General features: G+C 34.9%; 2 protein-coding genes across 5 annotated transcripts in view; both read left to right on the forward strand.

Annotated features, from left to right (window-relative positions):
* The window catches only part of LOC107008383 (double-stranded RNA-binding protein 1-like), a 32,314-nt gene that overhangs the window by 3,592 nt on the left and 16,569 nt on the right, over positions 1 to 12,153 (forward strand). For 2 of the 4 annotated variants that reach the window (XM_015207398.2, XM_027914066.1), the window contains exons 1-2: positions 7,424 to 7,559; positions 10,956 to 12,151. In XM_015207398.2, the coding sequence (XP_015062884.1) occupies positions 11,650 to 12,151 (502 nt within the window). In that variant the 5' untranslated portion in view covers positions 7,424 to 7,559; positions 10,956 to 11,649. Of the gene's footprint in view, positions 1 to 7,421; positions 7,560 to 10,955; positions 12,152 to 12,153 lie in introns of those variants that run through there. The other 2 variants (XM_015207400.2, XM_015207401.2) reach the window with 1 other exon arrangement.
* Positions 9,357 to 10,909, forward strand: LOC114075622. Its single transcript, XM_027914067.1, has one exon. The coding sequence runs from the start codon at positions 9,807 to 9,809 to the stop codon at positions 10,308 to 10,310; it is 504 nt and encodes a 167-aa protein (XP_027769868.1). The 5' UTR covers positions 9,357 to 9,806; the 3' UTR covers positions 10,311 to 10,909.

Here is a 12,153-nt window from a genome sequence, read left to right on the forward strand (position 1 = left end):
GGAGTCGAGATTCCACCAAAGCATCTGCTATTTCTCTCTTTCCAGAGACACCAAAAACTAAGAGCTGGAATCATTCTTCAGATTCTTTTGACAGTTTTGTCACCTCTCCACTATAACCAACTCGCATAGGCATCTTTCATGGACGAGGGTACAATGTTATCAAAGGAGAAAAGCATAAAAAGCTCTAAGGTGTATGGGGGCTTTAAGCGCAAAGTGTAAATAAAGAGCGGGCTTTAATGAAAAAAAGGCGCAAAGGGAGAAAAAAAATACAAATATATATGTTTAGTCCAAGACTAACAATTATAAACATGAATGACAAATATATGACCAAAGAAACAGAGGAGGACCCACACTATAAGGTGGGGGTGCATGTGCACCTGTTAACTTGAGAAAAAATCATGTGTATATTTGCATATCTATATTGAGAAATTGGCTATGATTAGTAGTGCACCCATGAAGAGCATAAGAGCGATGTTGTGCTAACTGGTACTAGCGAAAGGAACCAACCGCAAGACCTAAGTTCGAATCCAGCTAAACGACCTATTTTCATTGTTTTTATTTTAAGTTTCATATTTGAGATAAGGTAATATTGGTGCACCCGAAGTCTTGAAATCCTGGGTTCGCAGAAAATTGAATTTTTTTTATGATAAAGTGAAATATCAATTATTTAGTTTCTTTTCTTCATAAAGTGAAATATTACTAAATCTTTATAAAGCGTTTTTTACTCCCAGGCACGAATAACAATGCACTTTCTTTGTCTTACTTTTCTAGGGCAGTAGAAACCAATCTTTCCGGCAACAACCACCGGAATCTTAGCCTTTTCTTTCTAAGCCAACAATTATCACCCACTGTGATAATTGCTACACACCTTAGCCTAGGATGGAAGAGAATAGAATTTATTTCAATGCTGGGTTCAAGTCTTTCGACATCACTAAATGGAACTCGAGCAATTCTGAATGGTATGAATGGGTCGAAAGAGCAATTCTACGGAGTCTGAACTCTTTTCCAGGTGTTTCCTCGGGTCATGACAAAATCCCTTGGAAGCTACATTGTTAGGGTGTATTTACAGCTAAATTTTGTTATTGGAACAAAAGCATTAGTCTGTTTTTCACAATAACTTGGCCCTTGCAACATCTTAAAGATCAAAATTCCCCTAGTTTTCTGTTTTGCTTGGTGGGTGATCAGAATAGCTTGTATAACCCATGAAGTTTTAGAGCAAAGAGGTTTACAGATTGCTCAAGGTGTTTTTTGTGTGACAATGAAGTAGGATTTAATGATTATCTTTTCTTACAGGGTAAAACAACTGCAATTATATGGAACGTGTTCTTGTGTATGCTAGTATTGAGCTGGATAGTTCCTGTTAAATTAGATCTTAGGCTTAACTCACACCCCAAAAGCTAGCTCAAAGGAGGAGGATTGTCTAAGCCTTACAAGGAGTTCACCCATCTCATTAACCACCAATAATGTAGGACTTTTGTCATTCTTTAACACCTCACCTCACGCCCAGTGCTTAGCATTTGGTGCGTGGACAATTTTGATTTTGGGGGCTCCAACATTGAGACAGACCTTGCTCTGATACCAAGTTGATACAAAGGTCCTAAGATCGAATCTCACTGCCACCCAAATCAAAAAGCATTTTCACGTACCATTGTTAATTTAAAAAAAAACATTTGCTTGGCCCATGAAAAAAAAACAGGCTCGCATGTTAGGAGGCGTGTTGAGAAAATAATCATATAATAAAGTGTTCTCTCGCTAACAACTTAACTTTTTAGATGAGATGGTCACCCACTTCAGCAGTTCCCAAGACTACTTTGGAAATGCTGAAAACTGGGAAACAATTGGAAGAAGAGACACAGAGGAAGACTTGTGGAAGTTGACCCCAGCCTATATTTGGTGGACTGTATGGAAAGTAAGAAAAGCAAGATGTTTTGAATGAAAAAGTAACAACATCAGGAAAATTAAACTGAACTGCATCATCCTTCTTTGTTTTTTGTGTAAAGTGTAAACAAGATATGGTGGGATATAGGCATGTTAGTTGATTTCATAGGGAAATTGTAAAGTTTATAGACTAGTCCGGATGGTTTTTGTCTTGCCCAATGTTGGTTGTAAGTGAACATCTCATCATTTTTTGGATGATGTATTTTTGTGAATACAAAATTACCCTTATCTCAGAATAGAAGACTTGCAAAAATTTTCGGACTTCTTAGTTCTTTCCACTTTTTCTTGTTTCAACGACAGTAATGGTCAAGTGTTGTGGAGGGGGACATGGTAATGGTTCATTCATAGTCCATTCATGATATGCTGCTCAGAAGTCACATGTTCTAATCAGATTTTTTATGGTCCATCTAAGAAAATGAGGAAAAGTAAAGAACAAATTATGTGTTTGATTACGAAAGAAGCATGCTTGACTCAAGATAATCTGCTAAGAAGAGGAATACATGTAACAAATAGATGCTACATGTGTTGTGTTAGAGTGGGTAAAAGTCCCACATTGGTTGGGGAATGGACCGGTAATTTCTGTATATGCACTTGGGCAATCCTCCCCTCTTGAGCTAGCTTTTGAGATTGAGTTAGGCCCCGGCGCCATATTTTCATATGGTATGAGAGCATTGGTGAGAACAAACATGTCATTATTGGTCAATTTCCGGTGCTGTTGGGTCTGATTTGTGTCAATTATTTTTAATTTTTCTTTCTGTGGGTGTTGCGCAAAACCAACCGCACCACGAGGCTCGGAAAGCTCCCGCGACCAAACCCCAGCCAGAATCACCGGAAAATCTCACCCCACACGCTCTGACAAGCCGATAGAAGGTGGCAGTTTCCGGTGAGATCTGGCTCACGTGCCGGCGCGTGAAGGCTGTTCCGATCAATTTTTTTTGAGAATTTTTTTGTCCGTTGAAGTCGTCCAGCCATTCCGACCAGAAATCTAAATCAGTCAACCACCTTTTTCTACATTGCCCTACAACTTCTTTGATCCAACAGATATCTCTTAATTTTTTTAGTTATGAGATGGAGCATGCCAAGAACAGCTGCTGAATTTCAGTCATGCTGGAAGAGGAAAGGATTGTCTAAGAACCTGAAAAAGACTTGGGACACCATACCCGTCTATACAGTATATGGTGGTGTATCTGGGACGAGAGAAATATAAGACGTTTTGAAGGACAAGAAAATTCTATTTTAAAAGTTATATCTGAGTGCATCATGATGTTGTCATTTTGGTGTGAATTGGAGCTGGTTTGTGATGCTGAATCCCTATTGTAGCTCATATAATATTTGTATCGACAATTGGGATTCTCCTTTTCTTTTATCTTTCTTTCTTTTTGGATTATAATGACAGCACCTTAGAGCTGGTGGTTTTTACATTAATAGTAATTACCTGGTAAGAAACAGTCATGGTATTTTGGGATAGATAAAAGTAGGAATGGTGTGAGATTATTGTAGAACCAAGACCTAAAGATATGGTTGTAGAAGTAAAATGAGTTTGAGATATAATTATTGCATCAAGACTTGTATGAGAAAGGAGATAATCAAAGTTATTAGTGCATGTACTCTGCAAATAGGATAAGATGCAGAAGCTAAAGCCATGTTTTGGCAGGACATGGACACTTGATTCAAGGGATTCTAGGATTCCAACAAATCTTTGTAGGGAGGATATCTAAATGATCATGTATGTAAAGGTAGCACAGTTTCATGGAACAATTACAAGATCTGCAATATTATGCGGTAGTGAATGTTGGGTCACTTACATCCAACAAATCCACAAGATGATTGTTGCAGAGATGGGGATGCTAAGATGGAGGTACGGTCATATACGATTAGAGTTGATTAAAATGACCACATTCTCCTAAAGGTCGCTTGAGATGGCTTGGTTATATCTTATATTAACTTACAGATGCACCGATCTAGAAGCCTGATACTATGGTGACTGAAAAAGTTAAAGAGGATGAAGTAGACCTAAAATCACATCAAGAACGTTGTTTCGAAAGTTACATTTCTGGAGTTCAATGTAGACTTAGCTAAAAATCGGAAACAATAAAATAATCCATATAGATGATGCTCCCTAATGGTGAATAGGTTTTGGAGGTTGTTTGGGAGGGAATAAAAGCTGGTAAAAACTGCTTTTAAGCACTTCTTAACTTAATTTGGTGTTTGCTTTACATGTATTTTCCTAAGCCAAAATAAGCTAAAAGTTGTAAGTTGGTCACCCTCAACTTATTAATACTTTTTTTACTTAACAACTTTTCTAGTTTGACCAAAAGAATTACTCGTTCTCTTATATGTTCTATATCCAAATACCCTCCCTTTATAGAAGCACTATTTAGGACTCTTAATTCAGAGTTCTTGAGTCATCTATCTCCAGGAGTCTTTCTTTAGGAGATTTTCTCCAGAGAAAATAACTTTCTTTAATTTATATGTGAATTTTTTTTGTAGTATTGGAATATATTTTTTTTTTATACAAACTTGAGTCAAATTACAGCATAATAGTTATTTAAATAAAATAACTTATATTTATTCATAGTAATCTCATCAGAGTAATTTATAACTTAAAAGTAAATTGAGACACAAAATAATTTATTTTTGAGTTAATTTAAAGTTAAAAAAGTTGAAATAACAAGCTTATTTTTACTTTAAACAAAATTAGGGTATTTCAGTCAATTAAGTAGAAAAGAGCTTTTCAGCCCTTCTTTACCAAACACATCAATTGCTTCTTTTCTGCCCAACACTTAAATATTGCTTTTAAACTTTTTTTACTTAACTACTTTCACGGCACGTGCATTGCACGTGTCTATCATATATATATATATATATATATATTATATGATGTTGTAAAATAGAATTAATATTACTAAATTATAGTTTTTTAGTAAATAATTATATTTGAACGAACATAGGACAATTGTTTTTAAATTATTAATGCATATTGTCATAGACTTACTTGTATTTTGAGATCAAAATGACCAAATGTCGTTAAAACATTCAAAAAACATTCAAAATTTACATATTGGAGAAAGTAACATTTCTTTAATAATATTATTTCTTACTTCAATCAATTTTGTAAACAAATCTAACCAACAAAATAGAAAAAAAATATCCATTCAGAAAATGTCACCAATAGCCTTCCCTCTTGAGCTTATGAACATAAATGATGTACACGATTTAAGTACAAATTGTCTTAAATATTCATACTTGAAATTTAGTATGTGCATGACACTTACAGGGATTACCTTAAGTATTTCAATATTTTATCTTTATATGTAACATATCTTTCATAAAATATTATTACTCAATTAATATGAATAAGGCTATTATCATAAAGAGGTAACTTTACCAAAAAAGTGTACTTGGTTGTTATCATGAATGGCGGTGATATATAATTCCGAAGCATAATTTAATTTTAATCTATAAACAATATCACCTATGAGGAAAAATATTTCATTTCATTAAGTTTCTACCTTATCTTAATGGAATTGTAGTCTTCTCCTTTTTTCTGCCGCATACATATCATATAGTTGTTGTTTAATGAAAATATCTAGTATCTTATCAAAGTTGTATCATGATATAAAATTTAAAATTTTTCAACAATAAAAATTAATAGATAAATAAAATTTAAAGTATTATTTAAAGAATCATTAATTTGATTTAAGATCATTTTATGATCAATCACTACTTGCTTACCTATTTTTATATAGCAAGTAAGGAGTGTATCCCGTGACATAAAGAAAAATTATATGGAACTATAAATAGTCAATGAAGAAGGAAGACGAAAATATATGGTCATGCTATACTCACTCTAGTGTTCCATTTGATTTAAATCTCTTGCCACCAACACTTTTTACTTTCTCCGTTCATTTTTACATACATATCTATCAAAAAATAAGTATTATAATAGCTATATTATCATAATACAAGTAAAAGTGAAAATCTATTTGTGAAATAGTGTGAATTTAACATCAAAAATAATAATTCAATGGACTACGTTGATACCCATTGTTTTAGAAAAATTACGAAGAAACTCCTTCGTTTGAGGGAAAAGAACAAAAAGACAAAAAACAAAGAAACAAAGAAGAAATATCTTACCCAAATCATATGGCATTTTTGTTATCGGTTTAATATTATTGTCTCTCCCACAACTTTTCGTCACTCTTAACTCATGAAAATGGTAAGAAAAAATCCGAGTGTGAATTGATGAATGATTTGCTACATTTTTTTCACTAACTCTTTCTTATAAGGTACCTCAAATTTCTTTGAATTTAGAACTTGATCAATTTTGCAAATAACACTTGAGATTTTTTAAGGAGAAGAAGAGTAGACAACTTAATAAAATTGTAGTTTAAAAGTGTAGGGAAACCCCTCTATTTATACCTACAAAATAATAGTATGAATAAGTGTTAATTGTGCCTTATCCGAAAAGTCACAACCTTTTGAAAAAATCATAGCTTGTCGAAAAAGTCACAACCCTTTGCAAAAGGCACAACTCGTCAGGAAAGACACAACCTTTTATAAAAAGTCACAACTCTTTGAAAAAATCACAACCCTTCGGAATAATCACAATCCTTTTATTTGAAAAGGTATCTACTTTCAATATAACAAAATTAATGAAATTAATAAATACAAAAATTGTGTATTTTTAGTCAGGGGTATTATAGTAATTCAACATTTAAGTTTGGGAGTTCAAGCTTTAAAGATAGTATAGAAGATATAGATATAGATAATTACTTAAACTCAGCTAACACAAAAGGGCTCTTAGTCTTGTTAGAGAACTTTTAATATTATTATATATATAACTTATTTTTCATTTCTTTTAATATGGCATGATGATGACATGAATTAAGCTTAAATGATGATTTGTCGGCTTGTTTGGAATTTGAGGTGTAGTTATTGTTATTATAATTTTTGTTGGGAATATGGTCAAGTTTATTGCTGAAAGAAAATAAGGATATTGGAGGGATAAGTTGTTACCTAACAGGTTTAATACACCGTAAAAGAAATATATGCAGACCTCTGCAGTACAAGGACTTGAGAAGGGTCAATGATATCATCTCTATCCCTACCTTGCATTTTTTGAAGAGGTTATTTCCACTGCTTGAACCCTTGACCTCCTAGTCACATTATTCTGTTTGAAAAGGGGGACACATTTCCCATTTCTTTTTGATATATTCATAACTTTTCCTATACCAAAGAATAAATTAACTAAATATGAACACAATATTTTATAATTTTACTATTGTTGTTTGTTCGTTTGCTGCTTGTCTAATCGTTTTAAGTCAAATGATGTGCTGCGTCTCTATCCTTGATGATCAAGTTTATACGCAAAACAGTAAAAAAGAAAAGAACAATGACATAGTTATTTGATTTAATGGGAATGCTTATTGGGGCATATGGAAAATTGCCTTGATATTGTTACATTTCACTTAGTTGTGCAGGTGCTGCGACATCAAAGAGTAAGGTGGGGGATAGACCTCCAAATATGGATATTTTTCAGCAAAGACAAAATAACATTGGACAACTTTCTCATGTCAATGGAACTGCATTGGCTAGTGTGGACACTAATACCTCTAAAGGTTAGAATGACACATTCATCTTCTTTTCAATTTTTTCTTGGATAGAATGTGGATTTTATTGCTAAGCACCAAGAATGTGTTAATAATATCTCTATATCGTACCTAGCTTCCGAAATATGATGTCAACTGTCAAAACACTTATTCTCATTTTAGCTTATGGCTATGTCATCTACGTCTTCACCTATTTAAACACGACTATCCTGTAGTTGTTTATTCTCGTTTAACACAATTATATATACCATTTAGCTCATAAGAAATCCAATTAAAACTACTTGTGATAAAACAAAATTTTATAAAACTCAACTTGCAGGGAGTGACACGACTACCTTTAAGCTTAAAAAATTAATCAAATAGGTGGGACACATAAAATATGAAAGTTTTACGTTCATACTTTAAGTGAACTTACTTGACCTTTGTATGAGAAACACATGACATAGGTGGTGCCTTAAAGGCGTAGGGGTTTTTAGTTTCACATACCTTTAGTACCTTCCTAGCTATCGCGGGTCACCAATAACTAAACTCACATAAATGCAGCCTCACATAGCCAACCACTCGCTTCCACACAATTGCAGCCAATCAATCCAACACAACTAACTACAAAACAATATATATACATGTTCATCAATAACCTGTAGGCACACTCAAAAATCCTTAATTTGGTATATAGTGCACCACGTAACCCTTTATAGCTTAAGAGTTATATACTGAAACTAATAAACTTAATTCCGATTCCGAGATGCTACACAGTAACTTTACTGGCTAAGCAATTTATTTTATTTGTGTGATTGTGTTGGTTGTCCATGATGCATTTTGTATATGTTTTGCGAATGGATCATATATGTGAGAAATATAGGAGAAAAATATTATTGAGTTGTTATATCTGCATTATTATATTGAAACCCTATTTATAGACACTAGAATACAATCCTTTATCTAGTAGGATACTATTTACTATTTGTTTCTATTTGTATTCTTATTCCTATTCTAAATAGAATTGTATAAACCTATTCCTATTCTAATAGGATTGTATAAACATATTATTATTCTAAGACTCCCCTCAAGTTAGTGCATACAAATCATATTTATCTAGCTTGTTACAAATATAATTAATATGAGGACTGATGAGGAGCTTGGTGAGATATCTCCAAGTTGATCACTCGACTTCACAAAATTGACCTTCAATTTCAATGTGCTTGTCCTTCTCATGAAATATTGAATTTGATGCATAATGCCGATAAAACACATAGTGATAAAATTACAGTGTTGAACTTCTCAAACCAAACTTGCAAAAACTGTTTCAGACCATAGAGTGACTCACATAATCGACATACAATGCTACTAAACTCCCCCTGAGCAACAAAGTGCTCAAAATCTAATGTAAAGTGTTAGAATAGGAAAAAATATTTCTTACATAGAATAGGAATTAGAATAGGAATAAGAATAGGAATTCTAGTTGGAAAAGGTTTCCAGTGTAGTGTCTATAAATAGGGTCTTCATGTTACAATTTAGATACACAATTCAATAAAATTTTCTTCAATATTTCTCACATGGTATCAGAGCAATTATGAGAAAAAAAATTAAAATTTTCTGGTAACCTAGTTGCTGTCCGGATAATTATTATTTTCCATCACTGTTTTCATAAAATTGACACCACACTAGCTGCGGAATTTCCCGGCGAGCAGAGCCCAGTCATCCCCACCTGAAATCAGTGCTACACGCGCTGTCACGTGCCGCCGGTAGGATTTTCGCCGGCGAACTGTTAGCCCCACGCCGGCGCGTGTGACTTTTTCCAGCCAGCTTTTTTGACAAATTTTTTTCTATCTGAGTCGCCTCTTCATTCCGAGGCTGACTATGAAATTATTTTTTCTGATTCCGACCAGATTCGATCGCCGATTTAGGGTTCCGGCTATTTTCAGTCTGTTTCTGGCAATTTTTTTTCGAGATTGAATTTTTTGACGATCATATCTCAATTATCAAGATTTTTTTTGTTCCCGAGACAAATTTAGCATAATATCTTTTGGATGTGATGTTTTTGGTTCTAAAAATATAGGGATTTGAAATTCTAGCCCTACAATCACTTCAGAACTTCTATTGGGAAGTTCAGATTTATCTTGGGCTTCGTCAGTTGAATTGTGGTGCAAGGGTCAAGGTGTGCACGATCACTTAACGAACAAGACTTATGTGGTAGATGTAAAGGCAAAGACTAGTGAGGAAGATGCAAAGTCAAAGCACATTGGGAGAAAGTAGATGCTCAATTATGTAGTCTGTCTGCTATGGCATTCGATTGATTCCAAATTGATTCCCTTGTTTCGCCCATTCCAAACGTGTTATACAGTTTGGGAAAAGGCGCGTGCTGTATACACTAATGACATCTCTCAATTCTATGATGTGATATCTCGATTGACCAACTTAAAGAAACAAGAATTCGATATGTCTACTTACTTGGGACAGGTACAGACAGTCATGGAGGAATTCGACACGTTGATGCCAGTAACTACGGATGTGGAAAAACAACAAGAACATAGACAAACATTGTTTCTAGTTCTTACTCTTGCTGGACTTCCTCCTAATAATGATTCTGTGCGTGATCAGATTTTAGCTAGCCCTACAGTTCTTACAATCGATGAATTATTCTCTCGCCTCCTTCGTCTTGCGGCACCTCTTAGTCACAAAGTTGTTTCATCATCCATTATTGACTCCTCTATTATCGGATCTCAAACCTTTGAAAAGCGTACATATCAGTCTACGTAGAATCGGCGAGGGGGAGGACATTTTGGGAAACCTCGATCCAAGTGTAGTCATTGTCATAAGTCTGGACACACTCGTGACATATGTCATATTTTGCATGGTCCACCACCCAGTTATGATCCTCTTGTTCTAAAGGAATATAATGAGTTCCTTCGAAATCGCGCAAGTAAACAGTCATCTCCACTTGTAGCATATGGTGCTCAACCTAATCAACCATCCAATAATGCTCATATTGCTCAGATAGAATATGATGAGTTCCTTCAGTATCGTGCAAATAAGCAAACGTCTCCACAAGTAGTTTCGATTGCACAACCTGATGTGTCTGTAACGGGTAATTTTTTTGCTTTCGTGTCGCAATCTAGTACTGTTGGAACATGGGCCGTGGACTTTGGGGCTTCTGATCATATTTCTGGTAATAAATCACTTTTATCCGATATTATTTATTCGCAATCTCTTCCAGCTATTACTTTAGCCAATGGAATCCAGACAAAACCAAAAGGGGTTTGAAAAGCTAAACCCCTATCTTCTGTCACCCTAGACTCTGTTCTTTATGTTCCTGGTTCTCCTTTTAATCTAGCATTTTTTAGTCGTTTGACGAAATCCCTACATTGTAGCATAACTTTTTTCAATGATTTTTTTCTCATACAGGACCGCAGTACGGGACATATGATTGGAACAGGACATGAATCACAAGGCCTTTACTGTCTTACCTCTTCAAATTCCTTGACAGCATGCTCTGTTACAGATTCCTCAGATCTAATTCACAAACGTCTGGGACATCCGAGTCTATCCAAACTGCAAAAGATGGTGCCTAGTTTGTCTAGTTTATCTACATTAGATTGTGAGTCGTTTCAACTTGGGAAACACACTTGTGCTACGTTTTCTCCTAGTACTGAGGGTCGTTCAGAGTCTATTTTTTCATTAGTTCATTATGATATTTGGTGTACTAGTAGAGTCAGTTCCACCTTAGGATTTCGTTATTTTGTTGGTTTCATTGATGATTATTCAAGATGTACTTGTGTTTTTTAATGAAAGATCGTTCTGAGTTATTTTCTATTTTCAAAAGTTTCTTTGCTGAAATACAAAATTAGTTTGGTGTTTCTATTCGTACTTTCCGTAGTGATAATGCCTTAGAATACTTATCATCCCAATTTCAGCAATTTATGTCTCACTATGGAATCATTCACCAAACATCTTGTCCATACACTCCTCAACAAAATGGTGTCGCAGAAAGAAAGAATAGGCATCTGATAGAGACTGCTCGCACTCTCCTCATTGAATTCCATGTTCCGCTGCGTTTTTGGGCGATGCAGTCCTTTCAGCTTGTTATTTAATTAACAAAATGCCCTCTTCGTCTATTCAGAATCAAGTTCCACATTCCATACTGTTTCCTCAATCACATCTCTATCCTATTCCCCCTCTTGTCTTTGGGAGCACATGCTTTGTTCATAATTTAGCCCCAGGGAAAGATAAATTAGCTCCTCGTGCCCTCAAATGTGTCTTTCTTGGTTACTCTAGAGTTCAAAAAGGGTATCGTTGTTATTCACATGATCTTCATCGATACGTTATGTCCGCTCATATTACATTTTTTGAGTCTCAGCCTCACTATACATCTTCTGATCATATTGATGTCTCTATGGTCTTACCCATACCTCAAGTTTTACCTGTGCCAACCTTTGAGGGATCTACAGTTACGTCTACATCTCCAGTTGCAGTGCCACCACTACTAACTTCTCATTGGCGTCCAAGTCCAACCCTACTCCCAGATGATTCATGTCATGCGCCAGACCCTGCTCCTACTGCGGACTTGCCTCTACCTAGCCCACCGCTTGCTTTTCAAAAAGGT

This window comes from Solanum pennellii, chromosome 1 (assembly GCF_001406875.1).
Source record: "Solanum pennellii chromosome 1, SPENNV200".
NCBI classification, from domain to species: Eukaryota; Viridiplantae; Streptophyta; class Magnoliopsida; order Solanales; family Solanaceae; genus Solanum; species Solanum pennellii.

Bases quoted from the DNA above. Each gene is read 5' to 3' on its own strand.
- LOC114075622 (XM_027914067.1), top strand. From the start codon at position 9,807: ATGCTCAATTATGTAGTCTGTCTGCTATGGCATTCGATTGATTCCAAA.